The sequence below is a fragment of the Vulpes lagopus genome, chromosome 19 (assembly GCF_018345385.1).
Source record: "Vulpes lagopus strain Blue_001 chromosome 19, ASM1834538v1, whole genome shotgun sequence".
Taxonomy (NCBI): Eukaryota; Metazoa; Chordata; class Mammalia; order Carnivora; family Canidae; genus Vulpes; species Vulpes lagopus.
Window position 1 is genome coordinate 4,050,842 of NC_054842.1, and position 27,770 is coordinate 4,078,611.

Genomic DNA, 27,770 nt, shown 5'->3' on the forward strand with positions numbered 1-27,770 from the left:
AGAGCATAAGCAGGTGGGGTAGCAGAGGGACTGTCCGCCGAGCAGGGAGCCCAGCACGGGGCTTGATCCCAGGACCTGGAGATATAACCTGAGCCAAAGGCAGACACCTAACTGACTGAGCCACCCAGGCACCCCTAGTTGTGTCAGTTTGGAGACCTGTTATTAGGTATGCAAACTGAGGATTAAATTCTTCAGTGTCATTGATTTAGTGTCATTATGTGGTAACCCTGTATCTCTAATAATGTTTTTTATCTTAAAGTCTTTTTTGTCTGATATTAATAAAGCTTATCTTGCATTATTTTGGTTAATATTTACCTGGTGTATGTTTTACGATACCTTAATTTCCATCTTTCAATATATTTTATTTTAACATATCCCTTGTTAACAAGATATAACGATCTTTGAAAAATCTAGTTTGAGCATTTTTTTTTCTAACTGGTGCATTCATTCATTCTCATTCATAATGATTCTTGATATACACATCAATTAATTTGAGCTATCTTATTTTATAATAATCTATTTGTCCACCTTTTCCATTCTGTCTTCCCTTGATTACGTTCTGAGTCTTTTTTTTTTTTCTTATTTTTCTCTCTCCCTGTCCCCTCTGCATCCTCCTCCCAGTTTAGAAGTTATTCATTTTATTTCTGTTCTTTTAGGGGTTGCCTACTAAAGTATAAAATATGTACCCCCCAAAAGCACAACTCAGAAGTACCCTACTCAGTAAATTTATACAAAGTAAAAACACCCCTGCAGCCAACATATAGCATCCCAGAAGCCATGCTCATGTTCCTTTGTAGTCATGAACCTTCTATCCCCAGAGCTAACCACTATTCTGACCTCTGTCACCATAAGTCAGTTTTGCTTGTTTTTTTGACTTATATAAATGGGTTCATACAGTATGCTCACCTTTATGCCCAGCTCTCAAAAAACTTTAACATTCTTTTTAAACTTATAATAATTTAAAAATTAATCAATACAACCACACAAAACTTTATCTCACATTAACCCTAGTTGCATCCCTCTTGATTCATATGTTATTAATGTCATGTAGTTTAGTTCTCTTAGGTTTAGAGTTCGTGCACTTCAATTCTTTCTTTAAAAAAACTCTACAAGGCGTTGTTATAATTGTTTCCAACTATTTGACTTGAACCACATTATTTATTCGTGGGTAATTCCATAAATATTTAGCAAGTTCTTTCTTTTTTCTTTTTTTTTTTTAATTTTTATTTATTTATGATAGTCACAGAGAGAGAGAGAGGCACAGACACAGGCGGAGGAAGAAGCAGGCTCCATGCACCAGGAGCCCGATGTGGGACTCGATCCCGGGTCTCCAGGATCGCGCCCTGGGCCAAAGGCAGGCGCCAAACCGCTGCGCCACCCAGGGATCCCCTTAGCAAGTTCTTTCTATATGCCAGGTATGGTTTTAGCTGCTTGGTACATATAAGGCCTCCTTGAGAAGGTGAAGCTGGAGTGAAGAGTTTAAGGTGGTAGGATAGCCATATGGGACATCCAGGGCAAGAGCATTCAAACAGAAGGTCACCAGTGGAAAGGTGGGCATGTGCATGGCATTTTAAAGAAATAATAAGGATGCAAGTGTGGCTGGAGCCTACTAAGCAAAGGGGAAAGTGGTAGGAGATGAGGCCAGAGAGATAATGGGGAACTGATCCCATAGGGCCTTATGGGCCTTTGTAAGACTTTGGCTTTGACTGAGTGAAATGGAGATCCACTGTAGAGTTAACAGAGCTGTTAAAGGATTACTCAGCCTGCTGTTGAGACTAGACTCTGGGAGACAAGGATAGAACAGGAAAACCAATTAAAAGGCTTTTGCAACCATTTAGGTGAGACAGGATTGGACCAGTTCAAGGATAGCTGTAGAAAACGTTCTTGAAATGGAACTAGTTGGTCAATGTTGCTTACCTCTGACATTCTGATAGATGTTACCAAATGGCCCTTCAGTGAAATTGTATTGGTTGAGTCTTTTCCCCACACTTTTACTGATACTGTGAATTATCAGACTTTTTGACCTTGCCATTTGATAGGTATAAAGAATTATTTTAAAAGAAAGCACTGCATTTCTTTAGTGATGAGTACTAGAGTTGTACACTTTATCATGTATAAATTGTCCATTCATGTTTCTTTTTCTATGAACTACTTATGCCGAGTCTTTCACAATTTCTCTGTTTGCCTATTTGTCTTCTCTGTAATTTGCAAGAGTTCTATTATTATGGCATTTTTAACAGTTTTAGGAGTTTCTTCATTGTTTTTTTCTGTAAAAAACAATCCTGAATCTACGTAGTCAAATGTATCAATTTTTTCCTTCATGGCTGCTTCCCTAGTCTAGTAGTGTCAATAAATTCCTGTGGAGTACCTAAAATGTTGTGATTTCATATTTTACACTGAAATATTGATGTACGTAGAATTGTTGTTTTTGCTGTTGGGACTGAGGTAGGGATTTAGTTTTATTCATCTCTTAGATTACGAGAGACCTTTAACTGTCCCCAGGGCCTGTTTTGCTCCCTGATCTCTTTCCATTGAAAATAATCACTGCTATAGTCTCACCTTAAGAGAACATTCACCAAGAACATTAATACTCTTCCATATGCCCTGTTAAGCCACATAAGGAAAGTGATGTATTCAGATATGTATTTCAGAAAGGGTGTTGGATAAGGCAACAAAAATGAATATGTATTTATTGTTTTTAGTAATCTCTACACCCAGTGTGAGGCTTAGTCTCACAACCCCAAGATCAAGAGTCACAGGTTCCCCTGGTGGGCCAGCCAGGCACCCCCAGGTGTGTATTTAAATGAGTAAAAAAAAAAAATTGCAAATTTAAAATTTTTAAAGATTAAAGTAATCATGAACATCACAAAGCTTAAAGCATATTTTGGCTTTATTAACTGAAATATATCTGCTATCCCTCTTTTTTTTACATTCTTTTGGCTCAATGCTGTTTTTTGTCTCTGTTATATTTGTAATCTTTTTCTCTAAAGAGAACAGAAATCTTTCTCTTCGGTGTGGCTGATTGAACTTTGTTTTTTAGTATGTATTAAAGGTTTAGAAAACAGAAAATTTCCCAGTTTGTTACTGATAATGCTATAAAATGGTTAGAATTGTTATCAAAATTGGGGCAGTCTCTCTCCAGTTCCTTCATACATGAGCTGCAGTATTCAGAAGAAATTTCTACAGACAGATTCTGGCCACATACATTTGAAACCTTGTGTCTCCTCAAGAACCCCCATACTTCTGAGACTGGGTGCCTCAGAGCACCATCAAGTGATATACAAGTGAGTCAGTATGTTGGATATTAGGCATAATCTGTTACCAATAATTTACCTATCCATAGAAATAACAATGAAATATGTAGATATATTCTACACCCAGATTAAATAAATCACCCCAGCTCTCCTTTGGTTGAATTCCAAGAATGCCTATAGCAGCTCCAAAGTCTCCTGACATAAGAGGGCTATGTGATACAGAGAAGCTGGAGCAGAAGGAGACAAGGGTTTTAGCCTGTTGTGGTTAAATTATTATATTACTTCTGCAGATTTTATCTGTGACCATGTGAATGCACTGGTAGGACTCTCCCTTGGGACATTTCTGGATGCAGAACATGAGCTAGGAGGCTGCTGCTGTAACCAAGGAATGAAATGATGGCAGGGGCAGGAGGGAATGGAGAAGAAGTCAGAGATTTGAAGAGTCTTTAGGAAGTAAATCAGTAGAATTCAGCAACTGACTACCTGTGGTTGTGAGGAACTATGAAGAGTTGTGGATTTGTCCAGGTTACAGCCTAGGATGGGTAACTGGATGGGTGTTATGGTCAGTGGCCAAGTTAGAGGATTACAGAGAAGCCACAGGCTGGGAAGGGAGAGGGGAAGTAACTTCTGTTCTAGATTTGTTCAGCTTCAGATGCCTTTGGTAACATCTGGATGAAGGTATCTACCCAACAAGCACCTCACTTAAGAGGGAGAAACTCTAGGAAAAATCCATTAGGATAAGTCATCAGTGGAAGTGGAGGCTGGAACCCAGGGAAGGTTCAGATTGCCCATGGAGAGCTGAGTGAGAAGGGCAGCGAGCCAAGCAAAGACAAACCCAGGGGATCCCAAGTGTTTAACCAATGAGTACAATAAAATGAACCCATAACAGAAATAGTCTTGAGAAATGTTCCCTTCTCTTTTTTGGTATTTTAGGTTTAAGAGAGAGAGAGAAATGAACAACTTTAAAAGTGGGCTCTTTTATTTATTTATTTATTTATTTATTTATTTATTTATTTATTTATTTATTTTTATGATAGTCACAGAGAGAGAGGCAGAGACATAGGCAGAGGGAGAAGCAGGCTCCATGCACCGGGAGCCCGACGTGGGATTCGATCCCGGGTCTCCAGGATCGCACCCTGGGCCAAAGGCAGGTGCTAAACCGCTGCGCCACCCAGGGATCCCCAAGTGGGCTCTTTCTTATGAAACTTTGTAGATGTTCAGTTACGTGGTTTATTAAATGATATTCAAAATATTTGCTTAAAAAGTATTTGCTTCAGGGCGCTTGCGTGACTCAGTTGGTTAAGCATCTGCCTTCAGCTCAGGTCATGATCTCAGGGTCCTGGGATAGAGCCCCTTGTCAGGCTCCCTGCTCAGCAGAAAGTCTGCTTCTCCCTCTGCCCTTCCCCCTGCTTTCTCACTCTCTTTCTCAAATAAATAAGTAAATAAAATTTTCGAAATATTTGCTTGCATTGAGGAAAGGAATGGTATCATAAACGCCCCATAAATAGCTCTTCCTGCCTCTTTATTTACCAAAAACTTAAAAAGTTGGAATGGCTCTCTTCTTTAATCTGTTTCAAGAGTAAGTTGGATGTCAGTGGACAATATCTTTCACTGACATGGCTCCCAGGGATAACAGTTTCCCATTAAGCTACACAGACCTGTGCTCAGTGATGAAGGCTGCAGGTGGCCCTTTGCATGTGATTCTTTAAAGCATGACAAAGCTCATGACATTTGCATTTTCTAAGATATTCTCTTTGGTGTGGGTAAAACTGAACCAGGCATGGTTAACACTTTGACCTCGAGGATGAACCATAAGACTGTAGGACAGCACCCTACTCCTCCCTACCAATTCCTGAGAGGGGCAGTGGTGAGTTTATTTTTATATTCTTTCGAGTGAATTTAAGACCCATTTTTTAGGAGTATTTTATAGTTCTTCAGAGGAATTCTATCAAAGATAGAAAGTTCTGGGGCACCTGGGTGGCTCAGTGGTTAAACATCTGCCTTGGCTCAGGTCATGATCCCAGGGTCCTGGGATCGAGTCCTGCATCAGGTTCCCCACAGGGAGTCTGCTTCTCCCTCTGCCTATGTCTCTGCCTCTTTTCTGTGTGTCTCTCATGAATACATAAATAAAATCTTAAAAAAAAAAAGGATAAAAAGCCCAGCTGGCTTTTTGGAGATGGGTCATTTTATAGAAATTAACCAAGTTGTATGTTGAGGACTGGGATAATTGGAGCGAATCTTAGGATTTCCTGAGGGGGGCATTGGAGCTGGGTGGGCACTAGAGATGTGAATATGGCCACAGTGACCTTTAGTACTACAAAGCTTAAGGAAGGTGGTGCCTCATTTGGTTAAGCATTGGACTCTTGATTTCAGCTCTGATTGTGGTGAGATCCAGCCCCACATTGTGTTCCATTCTCACTGTGGAACCTGCTTGAGATTCTCTCTCCTTCTCTCCATCCCCGCAACTCACATTTGCACTCACACACTAAACAAGCAAACAAACAAATAAATAAATAAAAATAAAATAAATCTTAAAAGAAAAAAAAGGCTTAATGAAGTTTGAAACTTGACCAAAGACCAGACTACACTGGCCAATTGATTGTCCTTCTTAGTTTATGGATAGAATTACATTAGCTCAGTTAGTAGATGCAAGTGGTCTCTTGCTGATCCATGGTGCTTGAGGAAACAGTGTTTCATGTCTGGTAATTAAAGAGGAAAAAGTGAATATAATGTAACAAACATTGCCTGCACTCTTGTGGCACTAGTCTTTTCCTTCCCTGCATAGTTGGCTTTTCTAGTCTGTCTTCCAGAGTGAATTCTCTAAAATGTCCATCTGTCTGATCAGGATGCCTTCCATGACCTGGTCTCCTATTTCCCTCAAACCTCATTTTTTTTTCAATTCTCCCTTTCCTATATGCTACTCTCTGGCCCTAAAATGAAGGTACATAAAATTCCATGAATGGGACAGCACTGTTGATACCTCCTGGCTGCTGCACATAATGTTCCCTCTGCCATAATCCATCTGGAACATGAGAACATACCTCAGTTACATTCTCTGGGGGAGTTGCCTTTGATCTATCTCTCTGCAGAGTTAGTCACATTTTGTTTTCTTCCACTGCCTTACAGTGTGGAATTCTTGAACACTCTATTTCCAGTAGTGTGTTGATACTATTTGTTACACACACATTTCTTCTGATCTGGACTAAGAGCTGTTTATATCCCCAGTACTAAACATTGGACCCGACACAAAGTACTTTCTTAATAAGAATTTGTTAAGAGAATGAATAAAAACATTAGAGATCTTGGGGAAAGAAAGGTTGGTCACCATTGAATCTATTGGATTAGATTGGGAAAAGAGCAGCTTCCTGTGTTAAATTTGTCCAAATAGACAAGATAAGGAGCAATATTTAGATTGGTTTGAAAGCTATGATTAAAGCACAAATTATTACGGAGAAATAGATGTTCTGAGATACAGTGTTTTGAAATATTCATCTATTTTCTGAAACATTGAATTAGTTGGATGGAAGATTAGGATTTTACGCTAAGATAACCAATGAAAAAAATCACTAAACTTATTTAAGAAGAAAAGACCAAAGATTGGAACAGACAGATGGAGACTTATTACCATTATTATGATGAGCTCATACCACTGACTTAAAAAAATCAAGATCCAAACAGACAGTTGGGTGGAGGGCATAAACAAGTAGAGACAGTTGGTAGAAACCTTGGTATATGCTATTTTTTTTTAAGATTTTCTTTATTTAAGAGACAGAGAACACGAGCCAGGAGGAGGAGCAGAGGGAGAGGGAAGAGCAGGCTCCCCCCTAAGCAGGGACCCTGATGCGGGGCTCAATTCCAGCCCTGAGATCATGACCTGAGCCAAAGGCAGATGCTTAACTGACTGAGCCACCCAAGTGCCCCCTGGTATATACTACATTAAGACTCATATAAAATGCTCCTATCATTTGACCTAGTAACTCTTCACTTGGGGCTTTATTAAAAAGATTTTTTTTTAAGCAAGTAATGCTAGAGACATAAAGTTGTTCGTTGCAACATTATTCATAATATCAAAAATTAGAAATGATCTAACTCCTAATATTGAAAGGATAGTCATGTCCATTTGAATACAATAAGCAATAAATAAAATTAGTATTGATATTTGGTCACACCAGACGTACTTTTGGTAAGTAGCAGTAGCAAATTACAAAACTATCTCCAACCTAACATGGTATATGTGCATAAGGGGAGGGTCCAGGAGGAAAACTGGAAGAGAAAAGGATTTGTGGGATGTTTTTGTCTTTGGAATTATGTTTAATTAATAGAGGACTTTTTTAAAAAGATTTTATTTATTTGAGAGAAAGAGACAGAGCACAAGTACAGGAAGGGGCAGAGGGAGACGGAGGAGCAGGCTCCTGCCTAAGCAGGTAGCCTGATGCAGGGCTAGATCCCAGGACCCTGAGACCATGACTCGAGCTGAAGGCAGACACTTAACTGACTGAGCCACCCAGGCACCCCTAGAAGACACTTTCTGTTGTACTATTGTTGTATGATAAAGGAGGTCAGATGAAGCTGTAGAGACAACAGTAGACTGAGAGGAACCCAGCTCACTCCTTCACTCTCGTGATAATCTTGAGCAAGTTCCTCTCAGTCTCACCTCTGAAAAGGAAATATAATACTGGCTTTGAGGGCCTATGGGAGTAGCAAAGGAGATGACAACACAGGCAGAGAAGCACTTCATCAATGTTAGGTGAATGAAGGTTAAAGAAGAATGTTTGTGCAGTGACTTTTTCTTCCAATGTGTCAGACAACATTGAGGCGCTAGTTCCACTGGAATCCACTTTGACTTTCGGAGTTCGATATGGTCACTGCTATGTGCAGGTGAATAGGGAACCTCAGAAACAAATCAGATGACTCTCAGGTCCCCTCTATGGATTTGTGTTTTCTGCTTTTCTTGACCAGAAGGTGAGGTGGAGGAGGAAGACGTGGGTAAACTGCCAAAGGAGAGTGAATGTGTTCTAGGACTGAAGGCAAAGCTGGAAGAGAACTCACATTTTAACTGACTGAGATCAGCAGGAATAACTCTTTGACCTCACATTCACTTTAATATGAATCATGAAGATCATTTTAATGTACTCTTTTAAAAATTTAACAGAAATATCAATTCATAGAATATTAGAAATATAAAGGACTCCCTGTTCAAGATGGCTGATTGAGGAAGTAGCATGAGAACTCTGGGTCCCCAGTGAGTGTGAAAGGAAGTTATAGAAATAGGTAACAGAGTGTAGACTGCCCTTAAAGAACCCCAGACAGCCAGGGTCCTGGAAATGTATGTGTGACAAGAGACAGAATGAAACAGCTGAAGGGATCCCTGGGTGGCGCAGCGGTTTGGCGCATGCCTTTGGCCCAGGGCGCGATCCTGGAGACCCGGGATCAAATCCCACGTCGGGCTCCCAGTACATGGAGCCTGCTTCTCCCTCTGCCTGTGTCTCTGCCTCTCTCTCTCTCTCTATGTGACTATCATAAATAAATAAAAATTAAAAAAATATATAGACACATTATGTGGATGTAATTTGTCTATATTTAAAAAAAAGAAAAGAAAAGAAACAGAGCTGAAAATGGGAAGGCTAATGAAACTCTACATATTCCCATCAGGTCCTCCGCTCTACCACTCCTCTTACAAATATACTGTCTATCAGGGAAACATCTTTTCAACAGTCAGAAAATCAGAATTTAAAAAAAAAAGTGTGCAGCCTGAAGGAAGAGACCCTACGTATTTTGTGTTACTCCTTCCCAAATCACCCCAAAACAAGGTTCCCCACTGGACAAGCCTTGCGCCTGTACACAGAGCAGGACTGGCATAAAGAGGATGGTTATCAAATGCTGGTATGTCTTTTGCATTACCATTAAATATAAATGGACAGCCAAGGGTGGCCAGATGTTTGAGGACATCCATAAAACCTGTAAAGGGGAAAAAGGAAGACAAAAATGAAATAAACAGAAAAATAACCAAAATACAACAGGGAATTCAGGGACAGAAATGAAAGATCTTAAGCAAAACAAAGCACACTCTCTCAAATTTATAACTTTAAGAGACATTTGAAAAGATGCTTTTTGGGGGGAATCCCTGGGTGGCTCAGAGGTTTAGCACCTGCCTTCCACCCAGGGCCTGATCCTGGAGTCCTGGGATCAAGTCCCACATCAGGCTCCCTGCATGGAGCCTGCTTCTCCCTCTGCCTGTGTTTCTGCCTCTCTCTCTCTCTCTCTCTCTCTCTCTCTCTCTCTCTCTGTGTGTGTGTGTGTGTGTGTGTGTGTGTATGTGTGTCTCTCATGAATAAATAAATCTTTAAGAAAAAAATGTTTTTTTCTACAACATAAAAATGGAATGCTTTGAAAAAGGAGCCATTAAGGAACAAAACAGAGTTCCCCAAAGTAAATAATAATCTCCTAGAAAAATAAAAAATAAAAAAATAAAAATAAAATAAAAAAATAAAAAAAAAATAATCTCCTAGAAATTAGAACTAGATGGCAGAAATGGAAATAGAGAAAAGGTGAGAGATATATCAGGACAATCTAGTATGTCTCATTTACTTTTAAGGGAAAAAGATGGATAAAAAGAAAATATCAATGAATTTTTTTCCAAAACAGAAAAGGATATTTGAGTTGCCCAGAATAATAAACATTAAAACATACATGTCCAAACACATCCTTGGAAAAATTTAAAACAGAGAGAAGAAAGCACTTACAAGCTTCTAGAGAGAAAAAGCCAGTCACCTTTGAAAAAACAACAATGAACTTGGTGTGTGTCATACTGGATGATACAGGGAGGACATATTGTTCCTTCTGAGGAAAGATGATTTTCAACATAGAATTCTATAGCCATCCAAATTATCAGCTAAATGTGCCATTTTCAGACATTCAGAGTTTCAAAAACTTTTCCTTCCAGACACTAGTTCTTCATAAGTTATTTGTGATTGCTCCAGTGAAATGAGGTGGTTATAAGATTCTAGAAACAGAAGCTAAAACCAGGAGAATAATGAAGAGAAGTCCCAGAATATCAAGCCTCGAGGAGAGTCAGTTCCTTGGAGCAAGAAGACTTGAGAGTTCCAAGAGGGAATTTCCTATGGAGGGAAAGGGTGTTTGGAGATACTCAATACAATCTTTGGAAATTTGGAACAACCTATAGGTGTTAACCTAAAGGCAGACAGGAAAAAAGAAAGGCAGTTAGAAAGCCCAGGGGAAGGAGAAGAACACAAAAAGCTAAGCAAGACAGAACATGCCATTGTGGTATATACTACTTTGCAGAGAGTAATGTTTATATAATTATAATCATGTAAGCATAAGCACTATTGACTGATTTTGAATCTAAAGTCAATATACAGGTGAAGGGAAGTGTATGGGTACAGGACAGACTGTTTTAACCTTGACAATGTAAAAGTATAGCTAATGATTTGAGAGTGGGAGTAGGGAAAGAGAGTTCAGGGAAGGATGCAAATAGCCTTACCTTAAACTATATGAATACAAAGGATAATCTTAATTGATGGAACTAAGAAACAAAGGTATATTATTTCAAGCTATAAAGGTAACCAGTGGAGAAACTGAAAATGCAGATATAACCATGTTGGCAAGAAAGAGGGGATATCCAGAATACTACAATGGAGCTAAATTCTCACATATTAAAGAAATAAATGATAATGTTTTAAATAGATCAGATAAGAAATAGAAGATAAGTATATTATTTAGAGATCAAAAGATACAAAAATGGAACAATTAAAAGAATGGTTTCCTTTGAAGAATAGAACTAAGAGAATACTGAGTCAGGAGACTATTGCTTTTCATTATATCAGTCTGTTATCTTCCTTCTTAAATTACTTTTAAAAGAGAAACCAAAATGAAGGAAAAGAGAAGGGGAGATAGAAAAGAAGGGAGTAAGAAAGAAATGCAAGTATCCTGAGAGATCATAATACAACCTACACGGAGATGGACACAGACTTTTAAGACCTGGCACTTACATCTTCTGACTCCAATGTAAATATGTGTGTGTGTGTTCATATTCAATATTTAATAAGGTTTTATTTCTATTTCAGTTTTTTATTTAAGAATAATTTCAAACTGGGGTTCCTGGGTGGCTCAATGGTTCAGCATCTGCCTTCATCTCAGGTCATGATGCCAGGGTCCTGAGATCAAGTCCTGCATTGGGTTCCCCACAGGGAGCCTGCTCCTCCCTCTGCCTATGTCTCTGCCTCTCTCTCTGTCTCTCATGAATAAATAAGTAAAATCTTTTTAAAAAGTCATCTTGGAAATAAATAAAAATAAATAAGTAAAATCTTTTTTTAAAAAAGGATAATTTCAAACTTATAGGAGAGTTTAAGAATAAAAGTCCTAAAAAGAACACGAGTATCCCACACAGATTCACCCATGTCAGCATTACACCCCGTGTGCTTCATCATTTGCCCCTCATCACCCCGTTGGATTTTTTAATTACTGGAGGGTTGCATATGTCATGACCCTTTACCCCTAAATACTTCGGTGTGTGTTTTATAAGAATAGGTAGGAATATGCTCTATGTAACCACAGGAGATTTAACACTGATACAAGACTTGACTCTACCAATAAGATTTAACCTGCAAGCAACACTTTTGCCTACTACTATAGCTCCCTCCCTTCAGATTCTGCCTTGCTGTGGGCCTTCTTCCTTTTCTCCCCCATTCCAGCTTTCTGCCAACACCTCATTCTTCTCGTTTTTGCTGTCTTGCAATCTTTTATTTTATAATTATTTAAATGATTCCTGGAGCTTAAAATGCAAACATAAATACACAGGCATATACTTAGAAGTAAAAATTTTACCAGACCCTGTTGTGGAGAAAGTCTCTTGTTTCTTTGCCTTTCCAAAAATCACTGGCACCATTGTTTGAGTCTTTGAGTTTCCTTTTGAAAAATGAATTGCATATAGTATTTCTGAGGGTTTAACAGCTTTTTATCTTCTCTTTTTTCCACTCCGGTTTATAGTTTGAAAAAGTACCAGAAGGTTTTATCCCTCCGTCTACACCCAAGTTTGCATATGGAAAAGTTGCTCTGAAGAAGGTAAGAGAGCAAATAAACAAAGGTGTTGAGAGTGGGGAAGTGGAAGTTAGTTGTGAGTGAAAGTGTTACGCTGGGGAATTGGTTCTGTTTTTCTGTGAATCCGTTTTCTGTGAGACTGACGGGGTGGGTGATGTTTCTGGGGAAATGGGTATGTGAGAGGTGAGCGGCTATGTGTTCAGGTTGTCAGGGCAAGCACCCAGGGGCATGAGCAGGGGTAGGTGGGCATTCTTAGAGCATTCGGGTAATTTTGGTTTAATTACCAGTCATCCAAAGCAGTTTCAGGAGCCTTTGTGGAAAAACATAGCACCTTGTTATGGCTGGTAAGACTCTTTCCTGTAATTTACTTTTTTGTGGGGGTCCTCAAAACCACGGGCATTTTCATAGATAGTATATTCCCCTCCATCTCAAAATCATATTCTAATTTTTCTGCTCTGTGGTTTATATGGCAAATGGGACATTGAGGGGAAAAGCTAAAAGTTAATCATAAATAGGAGTTAGAGACATTTTATTCTAGGAAAGAGAAAAGGGAGATTTCATTTCATAGTTGGGAGTGACGTAAGCCAAAATAAATTTGTTTTGACCATCTTTGTCTTCAGGATTTCCCCTTTTATAATCCCTAACTCCTACATCTGTTAACTCACAAGAAAAAAAAAAAAACACGAGCAGTTACATATTTCTTAAGAATCTTGATATTCTAAAATAGCGTAAGTTTTTATCTTTAAACCAAATGCCAAACATGATTGTATAATTTTTCCGTTCCTGAAGCCCTTTGATATTATGGTTGGTTGAGCTCTTGTAACATTTTCCACCTAGTGTCAGATACGTGTGTTACATTCTACAAAGACTGTGGTCTGTCTGCCTGATAGGAATCTTTATTTAGTTTAATCAGACTTTAATCACACTTCAGAAGGGGGAGCACCTTCTACTTTTTCATTGCTGCTGCTACTTAAGGAAAAGGTTGGTTGGTTTTAGAGCTGAGAGAAATTTATTTTTATGCAACAGAAAATAACTGCAAATATTTAATACAGAAAAAAAAATGAGAGAGAGAGAAAGAAAACAAAACTGAGCTTAGTACCAAAAATACATTCTGTTTACCATGAAGGAAAAAATTGTGTGAGCAGAAATAGCTTTTCATTATTAGCTAAATGTATATAATTTAAGGTAGCAAATTAGCATATAACTGAATTTATGTCAGACATGGTTTTATAGGATTAAACCTTGTACCATGAGTTGAATTTCTTCAGCTGTCCAGGTAGAAAAACATCCATGGAATAGCCAAATTGATATAATTATGCTTAAGATTTTGCTTTCCTTGATGCCACACATCAGCAAGGTCAGGTAACCTCGAGAAGTATTTATAAAAATTCCTGACCAGGATCATGTCACAGGAAGTCCTGGGTTCGGAGCCAAACCTCACTGCAAATCTTGACTCTGCCATTGCTCCAGTGAATCTCTCTGAAAACCTGTCTCTTCATCCCTAACATGGGGATGAGGGCAGCCTCCTTGGGTGGCTCGAAGGTTCAGCAAGGTGTGCCTGTAGGGTGCTTTGACCTGGTATTTGGTAGGCACTCAGTGATTGGGAGCTGTTAGCATTCTTGCTACTGCATCAGAATAAGCATCCTGAAGTACAAGAATACCCCGTCATTTGGACTGAATATACTAAGCATTTATTGAGTCTCTGCTATGGGCTGGGTATTGGGTGACACTGCACCCTACAGACCCTGCCCTTAAGGAGCGGACAGTCTGGCAAGGACGGCAAACGTAATCAACTAGTCATGGATGCAGACATGGTAAATAGATACCAGATCAGTTCAGAGGAAGGCACAGTCATGGTTGCTTCCCTTGGGGATGCTGGGGAAGGCTTTACAGAGGGAGCAGCCTCTGAGCCTCGGTTTTCATTCATTTTAAAGGCCTTTTATACAAAGGAGGTTGTATTTGCAAATAGGTATGCTTGAAACCTTCTGATTACCATCAGCTACTTTTCATCAAGCGTCCCCTGACTCATGGATAGGCATGATTGAGGGTGTCTGGGGTAGGGGCAGCAAGAGTGGAATCTGAACCATTAGGTCTAGTCAAGGATTTGGGCAAATCCACTGATGGCTTTGATAATTTGCAAATGGCATTACCCTCCACTGTGGTTACCAGGGAGGGGTGACAGCAAGTGAATGATGTTTTGGTTTCTTTTCAGTTAAAGACAGTGGAGGAGGCCCTGAATGTTCTGTGTCCGCCTGGGCCCATAAACAGCCTTTATCCCTTGACGTTTATCCAGGTGAAACAGGTAGGCCTTCAAAGGTGATGCTTCACCCTTGCTTTCTCTACTTAAAAAAATGTGCTTTCTGCACTGCCTCGCAGAGCCAGTTCTGAGTGCATGGACCAGAACCATAGGCAGATAAATCAGATCCTAGGGGAATTCACCACAGATTCCCAGGCTCTCTTCAGCTTTAACTATGGTGTAGTGGGGGGTGCCTGGCTGGCTCAGTGGTTGAGCATCTGCCTTTAGCTCAGAGTGTGATCCCTGGGTCCTGGGATCCAGTCCCACATTGGGCTCCCTGCAGGGAACCTGCTTCTCCCTCTACCTATGTCTCTGCCTCTCTCTCTGTGTCTGTCATGAATAAATAAATAAAATCTTAAAAAAAAAAATATGGCATGGTGAACTGATCTTTCCTATCTCCCCACCTCCCTGTTTCTTATCACTCAAATAGGTAGTAACCCAACCTGATTCAACATAATTCTGTAGTGCAAGCTATAAACTGGGTGCATTTCTAATATAGTTAATCTTTATTACTAGAGGAAAACCACTGTTTTAATATGCAAAAGTCAAATTATTTGTTCTTGTTAGCTCCAAGGTATAGGAACTGTATTCTTAATAGATTAGGTTCTCTTTCCTGCTGTTGAAGAGAACAGAGAGCAGAGCACGTGTGTGTGTCAGTGTGTATGCATGTGTGCATGTGGTTAACCCAGGCACTGCCTCATATTTATTTTATTTTTTATTTTTTTAAGTAGCCTCCATGCCCAGCATGGGGCCGAAACTCATGACCCTGAGATCAAGAGTCACATGTCCTAGCAACTGAGCCAGCCAGGCATTTATTTAAAATTTTTTCCCCAACTTTCTATTTCAGAAATTTTCAAATCTAAAAATGTTGCAAGAAAAGTATAATTTGCACTCACACAGCTTTCACCTGGATTCACTAAGTGTTAGCAGTTGCCTCTGTGTGTATGTATGCAGTCAACCGCCTTGTTTTTAACCATTCAGCTTTGTTGTCAATGTCCTGACACTTCATCCCTAAATATAACAGAATATATCTTTTGAGATAAAGGACACTGTCTCATAGTCACAATACAGGATCATACTTAAGGACTTTAACATTAATATGCATTCTCTAGTCAAGTATCCAATAATGTCCTTTTATAGCTATTTTTCAATCCGGTTTCCAATTCATGATCACACATTGCAATTACTTAGAATGTCTGGTCTTCTTTCATTTGTGACTGTTACTAAGTCTTGTTTTTACTCTCTCTCTTTCTTATGGTATGGACATTTCTGAGGAGTTTGGGCCAGTTGTTTGTAGACTGCCCCTCACTGATTAGATGCAGTAACATGTTTTTGGCATGAACGTGCCAAAGGCAATGTGTCCTTCTCAGAGCTCTGTGCCAGGGTACCCATGAGGTCAGTTTGTCCCTTTGTTGTGAGGTTAATTTTGAACCCTTAGTTGGGAATTCAGCTCCATTTTTTGAAATAGAAACTTATCTGGACCCCCCTTCACTGATCCTCTGTGGAGATCCCCTTCTGGAAGGTGTCTGAACAATAAGGTGATAAAACAATAACATCTCTAATCTTAGTTTAGTGTATTTTGCCCCCGGTGACTCTGCTTACACTTGTGACTTTATTCTAACAGCTCTGGTTTATTCCAACAACTCTGTGGTCAATAAAATGAGTAATTAAACCCCCCCCCCCCCCTTTCATTAACGCTGGGTAGAATTCCTGCTCTAGTTCCAGCCAACACCGGCTATGTATCCGTACCTTCATCTAGAAAATGCAACCACCTTCTCCACCTAGCAGGGGAGTACCACGGACAAGGCATGGTCCCTGGGACAGTTGGAACCTAGGAAGTAAAGTCCCAGGTTAATGTAGAGACACTTGTACTCATTGTTCTTTGCCAGACCCTTCTGCTTTGTGACCTCTGGCCATGGCAGTGCTCTAGGACTGGGGGCCTCCCTGGGCCCTGGCTGTTTCAGTCTGGGGCAAGACCAGTGAATGTTTATTTCCAGCGAAATCCATGAAGGGCAAGGCTCAGGGAGTAGGGTTCCTCTGCAGCAGCTGCCCCACCTCTCCCCACCCCACCCAGCACCTCACAGCCTCAGCTACCTTCTTGGGGAGGTCTGCAGCTTCCACTCCCCTCTAGGAAGCCCTTCACAGTGTGTCCCTCAGCCTCTGAGTTGGGACTTACCACTTTGATTACTTGGAAAAGAAAAAAAAAAAAAACAAGAGATGGAGATTTGGGAAATCTGGGAGGGGAGGCGCCCTTGTGTATGAAGCCTTGGGTGGTGACCCCAGTGACATTTATTGAGTTCAGCCCTTTCCTGCAATACAGGAACATGGGTTGGCGTATTTGTTGTGTGTGTGTGTGTGTGTGTGTGTGTGTGTGTGTGTGTGTGTGTTTCAGTTCCTCCAAATCACCTTTGCATTTGCTGAGATGCACTCCCTTGCTTTCTGGGCCCTAGATATGAGAAACATTTTCTCTGTCCGTCATGCCAGATGTCTTTTGGATGCTCTTGTATGGCAAGGTCTGATCCAACTCACCCTGGCTAGTATCCACAATGGGAACATCACCAGCTGAGGCCATGGGTGCTGTTGCTGCTGGGGCTGATAGTCTGGGGCCTTCCTTTCAGACCAGGGATACCAGTATCTATACCACTGTTTTCTGACTTAGCAACAGGTCACACCCCCACCTCTCACTATATCTGTCCCCACCACCCCCCAGCCCTCCACGTTAAACAGTTTCTGATTGACTCTTGTTTTGTATGTGAAAGCACATTTAGCCCAAGAACCTGGAAAATGTTTTACCGAACATTCTTGGCTTTGTTGTTGTTTGTCTTTTTTTTTTTTTAAGATTTTATTTTTAAGTAATCTTCACACCCAGTGTGGGGCTTGACCTCATGAACCTGAGATCAAGAGTCAGTCTACCCCCTGAGCCAACCAGTGCCCATGTTTGTCTTTTTTTGTTGTGTTGTGTTGTGTGTTTGAGGTAACATGACCTTTTGATATATATGATAGGAGTCACCTGAGTGATTCTGGGCAAATCATTTAACATGTTCCAAGGTCCAGTTTCCTCACATAGGGAAGGGATGCTGATACAGTGTTCTTCTGGGTTCCTTGCTCTTACTACTCTGATAGAGTATGATATAAAAATTTAAGCCAGTTCCCTTTTTTCAGACTGAATTTTTGTGAGAGGCTGAGGAAACATTTTCTTTATGATTTTAGAAACACCACTTTCACACAGATTTGAGGCAACCAAGCTATCTTTCAAAGAGTGATGTGTTTTTTCTTACATCTTTTTCTCACCAGTATTTCGGTTTTGTGATGTACCGAACAACACTTCCTCAAGACTGTAGTGACCCCACACCCCTGTCTTCACCCCTCAGTGGAGTCCGCGACCGCGCCTATGTCTCTGTGGATGGGGTAAGAATTGTCACTGAGCTGTGCCTGTCTGCCCCAGTGGGGCAATGTGTGGTCTGCGCTTGGTAATGTGGCATTCAAAGCTATTGACTACCTTTCCAAACTCAGGCTCTGCTCCTCTTGGTGTCCTTCAGCTATGGTCCTTGCTGGCTGATGTGGCCTCACCCATGCTCCCTCCACCTGGAATACACCCCCTCGCCCATCTGAACCCGGAGGGGTACACTCAAGTACCCTCTCTTCTCCTAAACCTTCCTGGTCTCCCTAGTCCATGCCATCTTCTCCGCCTGGTCACAGAACATCAGCCATGTGGCCTTTGCTCTTTAAGGACAGGGTCTGTGTGGTACATGCTGGAGCAGGGATCCCTTTAACCCTATGCCTTCATCCTGCATGAGAAATTCTCTTCTAGAGAATTATAATTATAGCTACAATATACAAAGACCTTTATCTCCCAACACAGCAAAGGTACACTGGAGGGTTTCCATCCCTTCCACTGAAATAATCATGTGAAAAAACACAGGAAGAGATTTTTCTAACCGCAGAAATTTGTTCAGGAAATTTTAAATTAAAATATTTCCATTCTATTGTGATCAAAGGCTTTCATTTCAGTGGGAGCAAGTTTCTAGGACATTTAAATATGTATATTGCCCGTGTGTATAGTGTTAGCAGTTGTTTCTTGAATTCCATTTTAGGGGTCATCTTACTGAATTGTAGTCAATGTAACTTTTTTTTTTTAAAGAAAGAAACAAAACAAAACCTTCCCCTTTCAAAAAGTTAGGAATATGTTGCTGCTAAAAAAAAAAGAAAAAAAAAAACCTGGCTTTTTTCTCACTCTATTATACAATTTACATGGTTAATGCACCATTATCAGGTATTTTGAGGTGAGACTACTCCACCTAACTCTCTGATTTTATCTCATCTATCTGATTTTGTCTCATTTCTCCACGTTGTTTAGAAGCCACCTTTTATGATTGCCTTTTGTGCTGTAAGAATACAAAGCAGTTCCTGTGATAGGAATCGAATCCCTTCCTTGAATTTTCTCCATTCCTTTCCTATTAAAAATGGATGTGCAGCAAAACATCCCAAAGCAGAGGAACCCAGCCTAGATCTTCCCTTGTTCTGAGCTGTAGCTGGTGAGTTGCCTGCTTAGGAAGCAGTGTTTAGAGGAACTTGATCACCTGGCTGGTGATTTGGGCAAAGGGGCTTTCAGAGCATTGCCTCCGGAGTCCAGTGACACTTCAAGACAGCAAAATGAGTGTGACAGCTGAGGGAGCTGGGTTCTGCTGCATTTTTCACACCAGTTAATTCCCACTGGTCTCTAACCCCACAGGTGCCCCAGGGAGTCATGGAGCGAAGTAATGTCATCACTCTGAACATAACCGGGAAGGCTGGAGCCACTCTGGACCTGCTGGTGGAGAACATGGGACGTGTGAACTATGGCAGATATATCAATGATTTTAAGGTAGGAGCAGCCCCACTGTCAGGAGTGAGGTTCAAAGGTTGATGGGGCCATGCCTGTGCCACCTAAGGAAGTTTCTGCAAACCCATTTAAAAACTCTCATATATACATTCTTCTCCTCCAGCCCTGTTCACAAAGAAGCGATTTTTAAAAGCATGCACACTTTGCCAAGTTTGGCGGGTAAATCTACGGTAATTTGTTTTGCAACTTCAAAGTTGGGCTATTTTGAAGACCTGTTTTCCTCTGCAGGTGATGAGAAAGTTGTGCTTTGCAAAGAGAACCCTTCTCTTGTGTTCAGGTTCAGTCACCCTGTAGAAACAGAAGGAGGAAGCTACTGCACCCTGCTTCTCCCTTGCTTTAAAGACCTACCTAGCTTTCAAAAGATACCCTGTTGCTGAAAAAGCCAGCTTAGTATTTGATTGGCTCTGTTTTCTGGATGTGGACAATCCAGGACGAAGTCTTGAATAATAGAAAGGCTTTTCACTTGGTGCACGGTCTCTCTTACCCCTCCTGGTTACCCTGTGTCCAGGTGTCTAGCCCCAGCCCAAACGTTTGCCTGAGGAAAACATTTTTAGAGCATTATTCAGCAAATGTTTGGTAAGGTCATACTCTGCAAGATGCTCTGCAAGGCACTTTGACATCTTTGCATGCCTCAAAGTGCCTTGCAGAGCATCTTGCAGACAAAGATGTTGAGGTACAGGCTTCTCCCATGTAGCTCACCATCTAGAGGAGAGAAGGCCCCCACATGGAAAGATTGAGGGTACCCCCCTCTAGGACAAAACCCATGTGTGGGGTTATTCCCTGACCCTGTTGGTGCCACTCAGAGGCAGGGCAATCACACTCCAATGGAATGGCCATGCTCCTGGTTATATGAAGGGGCAGAGTCTGTCCCCCCAGCCCTTCCTACAGTGGCTAAATGTTCTTCTGTATTCCTGACTCCACTCATTCCTTCCATCCAGCAATGACTCTGAACTGAACACTGAAGATTGGGGGTATGGAGTCAAAAGCTCTGGCCTCAGGCTCAAAAATGAGACTCAAATTGTACACACACAATTTGAGTCTCATTTACTCTTGGTGTTTCATGTCCTGGTTTGCTCTTCTCAAGAATTCAGCGTAGGGACACAAAGACACTTGAAGCCTTTTACTTCCCACCCTAGCTCATTGCTCAGTTTCTCCTTTACAGGGCCTTATTTCTAACCTGACCCTTGGGTCTAGTATCCTCACAAACTGGATGATCTTCCCGTTGGACACTGAGGATGCAGTACGCAGCCACCTGGGAGGCTGGCATGGCCCTAACAATGGCCGCCATAATAAAACCTTTGCCCACTGCTCGTCTAACTACACGCTCCCGGCCTTTTATATGGGGAACTTCTCTATTCCCAGTGGGATCCCAGACTTGCCCCAGGACACCTTTATCCAGTTTCCTGGATGGACCAAGGTACGTGTCTTCATGGAAAGTGTTTTAATTCAGGTCTCAAACATCTGCTTTTAGCTTCTGATAAGGAATAAAAAAGAACTGCTAATGAGATGTTGTGTAACAGTTTGGGAGTGGGGGCTTTCTGTGTTAGTTTACCCATTCCTCAGTAGTGGAACCATGGCAGATCTTCAGGAATGCAATTGCCAGCTTGAATGTATAGCATCTGCCCCATTTTCACTGACTGACAACTTCCTTGAGAAAATGATGGCTTTCCTCCTTCCTTTAAGAAAAACCATAGCTCCTTTGGACACTGATTATGAGGGATACTTTCTCTTTATCTTGAAGAAAATTTGGTCCAAGCAAAGGGATGAATCACTGGGAGAACTTATTTTTCTTTTGTCCATGCCTCCCCCTACACTCCACAACACCCCACCTTCATACAGCCCTGCACCCTGGGGGCATCCACCACTATCTCCATGATCTTCAGCTCTTCCTTGGCCATTTTTTTTTTATTTTTATTTATTTATGATAGTCACAGAGAGAGAGAGAGGCAGAGACACAGGCGGAGGGAGAAGCAGGCTCCATGCACCGGGAGCCTGATGTGGGATTCGATCCCGGGTCTCCAAGATCGCGCCCTGGGCCAAAGGCAGGCGCCAAACCGCTGCGCCACCCAGGGATCCCTTCCTTGGCCATTTTACAGCCTGGTCACCTCCCCTCCTTTATTCTTTGAAGGTGTTCACATGTCTTCCTTCACTGTTGTCTTCTTCTCTTCAGTCGTATTTTCATCCAGGGTGACCTTACCATGACTCAGTTATTCATTCAACAAGTATTTTTCAGTGGCCACTATGTATCCAAGCTTTGTGCTGGGTGCTAAGGATACAACGATGAACCAAACCAGCTATGGGACTTGCCCTCATGGAACTTACACACTAGTTGGGGAGACAGACCCAAATCATATAATCACCCAAATTAAATGACAAGACTGCAGCTGCAATAAGTGCTAAGAAGAAATACAGGAGTTGATAATAATTGGGGCATTTGACCTTGTCAGGGAGATCAGGGAAGCCTTTCCTGTGAGAGTCATGCTTGACAAAGATATGAAGGATAAGAAAGAATTAACAAAAAAAAAAAAAAAAAAAGGAATTAACATGGCAAAAGGGGAAGGGAAACTTGTTCCAAGCAAAGAAGATAGCATGTGCAAAGGCCATGTGGTTAGAGGGAGAATGAGGAGCATGAGGAACTGGTAAAGGACCCAAATATAGGGTTTAGGTGTGGAGTGTGGTTCAGAGAAGAGACTAGAAAGTTGGTAGAGATGAGATTGAACTAGGCCAATTAAACTACATTAAAGTTTTGTCTTTGTGTTGAGAGCCTTTGAAGCAGGAGAGTGCCATGATGTGATTGTGATGGGACAAGCTTCTCTGATACCAGGGTGCAGAATAGGGTTGGGTGAGAGTACCTGTGGATTTTGGGAAGCTATCTAGGCAGCTGGACCATAGTCTCAGTGTGAGACTAGGATAGTGGTAGACAAGATGGAGATAATATCAACTATCTAAGAGATGTGTGAAGTTAAATCAGTGAGTTGTAATGATGGATTGGATATCAGGATTCAAAGAGAAGGACATATCCTGGATGACTCTTACATTCCAGCTTGGTGGCTGAGAAGATGGTACCATTTATTGAAAGAAGAAATTTCAGAAAAAGACATGTGCTAGAAGGGGGAGATTGTGAGTTGGATTTGGATAGATTGAGTTTGAGAGGCCTTTGAGAATAGCTGAGAGAAGATATTGGAAGAGGGCTGTGATATCTGTGGAGGGAGAAGCCAGAGGATGGATCTGAGCTGGGAATGTATGTATAAGATCATCTGTGTATGGATGGTCACTGAAGACATGGGTTGGAGGAGATCCTCTGAGGAGAAAGGATACAGAAAAAAAGAAAAGGGGTACAAACACGGTGGGCAGAGAGTGAGAAGGAAAACCGGCATTTGTACTGCTGAGGGGATGAATGTGAGAAAGACAGAAGCTCTTCTACTGGATTTCGTAACAAGGAGCTCACTGGGACCCTCAGGAAGTATATGCCAGTGGAGCAAAGCATCCATAGGCTGTACTATATACCCCCAAGGAGTATAAGGTAAAGAAACAAACTTGTGAACATAAATTTGAATACTTGAATATAAACATTCATTTTGAGAATTTTGACTCTGAAGAAGAGGAGAAAAGTAGGTAAATAGCTGGAAGAATAGAGGATAAAAGATGCACACATTTGCTTAAGAAGTGCCCTTTTGGGGGTGCCTGGGTGGTTCAGTCAATTAAGCATCTGAATCTTGACTTTGGCTCATGTCATGATCTGAGGGTCCTAGAATTGAGCCCCATGTCCTGTGCTGATCATGGAGCCTACTTAAAATTCTCTCTCTCCCTCTCTCCCTCCACTTTTTGTGTTTTCTCTCTCTCAAAAAAAAAACAAACCCTCATAGATAATTGTTATTTAATTTCCATATATTTGTGGGGTTTTTTTCAGCATATCTTACTTTTACTGATTTCTAATTTAATTCTTCTATAAAATTTTTCTAAAAGAAGGAAGAAAACCTGAATGACCTTTGATTAGGCAAAGACTTGTTACATTGACCCTAAAGCATGATCCTTAAGGAAAAAGTGATAAATTGGATTTCATCAAAATTAAAAATGTTTGCTCTTCAAAAGAAACCATTAAAAAAAATTTAAAAATTAAAAAATTTAAAAAAATTAAAAAAAAACAAACAAAAGAAATCATTAAGAAAAAGAAAACTCAAACCACAGACTGGGAGAAAATATTTTCAAATCATATGTCTAGCAAAGAATTTGTTTCTAGAATACATCAAGAATTCTTACAGCTCAATAATAGGAAGGCAAACAACCCAATCAAAAAATGTTCAAATATCACCAAAGGAGATATACACATGGCTAAGTACCTGAAAAGATGCATAATGCTCTCAACATTATTAATTGTCAGAAAAGTATAAATCAGAACCTTCAGTGAAATACTACTTCACGCCCACTAGAATGGCTATAATAATAAAAAATGAACAATAACAAATGTTGGCAAGGATACGGAGAAATGAGAACCCTCCTACATCACTTGTGGGAATGTAAAATGGCACAAACACTTTGGAACATGGTTTTGGAGGTTTTTTTCAAAGGTTAAACAGAATTACCATAGGACTAGGAGTTCCACTTTTGGGTGTATACCCAAGAGAAATCTACCTTTATCTACCTAAAGACGTCTATGCAAATATTCAGAGCAGCATAATTCATAATAACCCCAAACTGGATATAATTCAAATGTCCATCAATTGATGAATGGGTAAAGAAAAGGTGGTATATCCATACAAAGGAATAGTGTTCCATAGTAAAAAGGAACAGACTACTGATACAAGCTACAGTGTGGATGAGTCTGAAAAAACACACTAAGTAAAAGAAGCCAGGCATAAAAGACCATATGTTGTAGGATTCTATTTATATCAAATGTTCAGTAAAGACAAATCTGTAGAGACCAAAAGTAGCTTCATGGTTGTCTGGGGCTGATGGTAGGAATGGAGAATAACTGCAAGTAGTAGGTTTCTTTTTGGGGTGTTGGAAATGTTCCAAAATTCAATTGTGGTGATAGTTCCACAGTCTTCTTAAATTTATTGAAACTTGTTTCATGACCGAGCATATGGTATATCTTGGTGAACATACCTCCAGAATCTTGAGCTGTGATATCCTGTCTCTTGCTATGTGTTTCTATCCCCCAAACTCTCATGCCTCCCCAGCTTGTTCTTGGATCTTACTGATGACCTGAAACTCTCCACCCTTAAGGCCACCGCTCTTCCCTATCCAGCCTAGAGATCATCCCTGTTCTTTTTTAAAAAGAACCGGCCCCCTTGACCTTCCACTCTGTCTCCTTGTTCATCCTCTAATTTTTTAAAAGATTTTATTTATTTATTCATGAGAGACACACAGAGAGAGAGAGAGAGAGAGAGAGGCAGAGACATAGGCAGAGGGAGAAGCAGGCTCCATGTAGGGAGCCCGATGTGGGACTTGATCCCTGGACCCCAGGATCATGCCCTGAGCTGAAGGCAGACACTTAACCACTAAGCCACCCAGGCATCCTTCATTCTCTATTTTGAGTGGGTCCACCATTGGTCTGTGCTCCTTCACCAGTTCCTGAGCACTGCAGGAGGTGGGGGGCTCTCTAGAGTGCTCATCAGGGCCCCTGATCCCCGCACTCTCCAGCCCTGGAGGCCCCCAATGGGCCTAGCAGTCTTTGGTCTCTCTTCCCCCTTCCCCAGCTGGTCTTTCTAACCTTCACCTCTCCCCTAAGCCAAGCCACCAGCCTCCTTCCCCACCCACTCACCCTCCTTGACTGCTATCAAGTGTAACTCCTTTGTTCCCTCAGCTTCCTGTCAGACTTATCTCTGCCTGTACCCTCACTTCCTGCCCAGTGGCCAGAGGAGGAAGTCTGAGCTCTGAATCCTCTCCACACCTTCTTCCTCCAGGCCCGGATCCTGCATTTTAGCAGCCTTTCAGTCTTTTCTGTCACCTTCCAGGTTCCCACCAAGAAGTGCCGTCTGGGTGCTCTGAGACCCAGAAGCAAAGTCAGACCCTCTCTGGATCTTTGCACTTTAGCCAGCAATCTTGTTCTTCTTGCTCCCTTGCTCCCTCCTTTTTCCCAGGTTTCCTTGTCTCCTTGTTCCTCTTGGTATCCTGCTGGGTCACATGTGTCCTTTGTTCATGCTTTTTTTTACTCTCTCACACTACCCAACACATATTCACCTGCCAAGACCAGCATTAACTCCTCTAAGAAACCTTCCTAGACTCTAGTCCAGGAAAGAACCATCCCCGCCCACCTGAGTGCCCCACCCGAGCTCATCATACTTAGGCTGGCACCACGGTTTCACCCACCCAGCTTCAGAAAGGGCATTTGTTAAAAGTGCTCAGCTTATTCACCATCCTGCTCACCTCCCAGGACCTGGTTGCTCTGTAAATTCTCTCCGGTGGAAGGGTGCACAGGTGGCTGTGTTGCTGAGCAACCCTCCACCCCCACCCCAGGAAAAAAGCAAGTAGGAGGAGTGTAGGCCCTCAGGCAGCCCTGTTGGTGATGAGAGGCTTTGCAAGGGGCTGTGGATACAGGGCCAAGGCAGATGAAAGCCATTGTTCACCAGGCGGCATCAGTTTAGTGCTTTCAGAGAAAGAACTTTCAGGAGATGCAAAGCAGAAAGACAACCTGTCCATGACAGGGATGATGAAAGAGTGGGGTGGCTCAAGTGAAGCAGACCTGACAGGTGGATAGCCCTTCCCCAGAGTCAGAGGGAGGTTTTCAGGGAGGGAATCTCAAGTGGAAAAATGATAGATGCAAAGGTGCAGAAATGGAAAAGCAGACATCTTTGGAAGTCTAAGGGGTTTCACCTTGGCCAAGGTCATAAAGGTGTCACACCCAAGAGTGCCTGACCCAGGCCTTGTGCTCAACACTTTAAGACACTACCTCTGTAATCACCAAAAGAGCAGGTGGAGTGGGATGTCCTGTCATTACTTCTAGTTTGCAGGTGAGCAGGTCAAGAGAGGTAAGGACCTTGCAGGAGGAGCAGAAGTAGGTAGTGGAACCACTCCCTGAGCCCCACATCTGCCCAACTTGCAGGCCCACATGGAAGGGCAGGCAGCAAGGTGCAGGACCTGCAAGGCCGATGAGGAACTTGTGCAGACGGGGGCTCTGCACCAATTTTGTCAATCTGATGGGTGTTCTACACCTTCATGTTTGGAAGGTCCATAGACATGCGCCCTTTACAAATATGTCAGAAGGCTTAAAACCCCAAAAGCCCATCTAATGCACATGTCTACTCAAAAACTAATACACAGATGTTCACAGCAGCATTATCCCAAATTATCCAAAATCAATGAGAAGGTGGAAAAGCTCAAATGTCCATCCACTGATGAATGAATAAACAAAATGTTTATTATATATATAGTAAAGGAAAGTTATTTGGCAGTAAAAATAAATGAAGTAGTTATATATGTTACAACTGGATGAGCCTGGAAAGTGTGTTAAATGAAAGGAACCAATCACAAACCAAACATGTGGAAGATTCCATTTATATGAAATGTCCAGAATAGGCAAATCTATAGACACAGAAAAATCAGTGGTTGCCTAAAGTAGGGAAAGGAGCAGGTTGGGAGGAAGGATGGGGAGTGAATACTAAAGGCTGCAGGGTTTCTGTTTGGAGTGATGAAGATATTCTAAAATTGACTGCAGTAATGGTTGCAAAGCTCTATAGTGTTCTCACAGCCACCGAATTGTACACTTGAGTGAATTGTATGGTGTGTGAAGTATATCTCAATAAAGCAGACAAGAGGGCCTATCCACGGGATTTGTAGACCTGGGTTGCATGGGTCCGAAGGTCAGAGGACATACACATAAAACAGTGCATACTGTTTTCTATTATTTTCTGGTCAACTGTGGTCCCTGTTAATGAGGACAGACCTAGGCCAGCTCCTGAGGTTCTGAATAATCAGCAGATGTGGAACAAAGAGAACTCATCCTCCACAGAGCACTGAGTTCTGACTTTTGGGAGAATGAGCACTTTGGCAGGTGGAGGGATAGGAAGGGTTGGACAGAATGACATCTGAACCTGGAGCCATTCCTAAGACCCTGCCTCTGGACACACTGACCCTCCTGCACCCTCCTCTGCGGCCCTGTGCCAGCCTCTGCGCTGGTGCTCTTCAGTTGACAGAGACTGCCTTGATTTAGTGAACAAAGTCACTGATAAGGGTGATTCATGAGATTAAGGAAATCACTTCTGATTAGGATATGGCTTTCTGGTTAAATGCCCAACCATCAAACTGGGATTTCCAGTGGGAAGTGGTCAGGCATAAATTT

The 27,770-nt window shown here is 41.5% G+C and overlaps 1 protein-coding gene across 2 annotated transcripts in view; it reads left to right on the forward strand.

The window, feature by feature from the left end:
- GLB1 (galactosidase beta 1) overlaps nt 1-27,770 on the forward strand; it is an 82,665-nt gene that overhangs the window by 43,764 nt on the left and 11,131 nt on the right. For both annotated transcript variants that reach the window (XM_041734620.1, XM_041734621.1), the window contains exons 11-15: nt 12,261-12,335; nt 14,524-14,613; nt 17,902-18,015; nt 19,340-19,471; nt 20,652-20,906. In XM_041734620.1, coding sequence (XP_041590554.1) covers nt 12,261-12,335; nt 14,524-14,613; nt 17,902-18,015; nt 19,340-19,471; nt 20,652-20,906 — 666 coding nt within the window. The remainder of the gene's footprint in view (nt 1-12,260; nt 12,336-14,523; nt 14,614-17,901; nt 18,016-19,339; nt 19,472-20,651; nt 20,907-27,770) is intronic.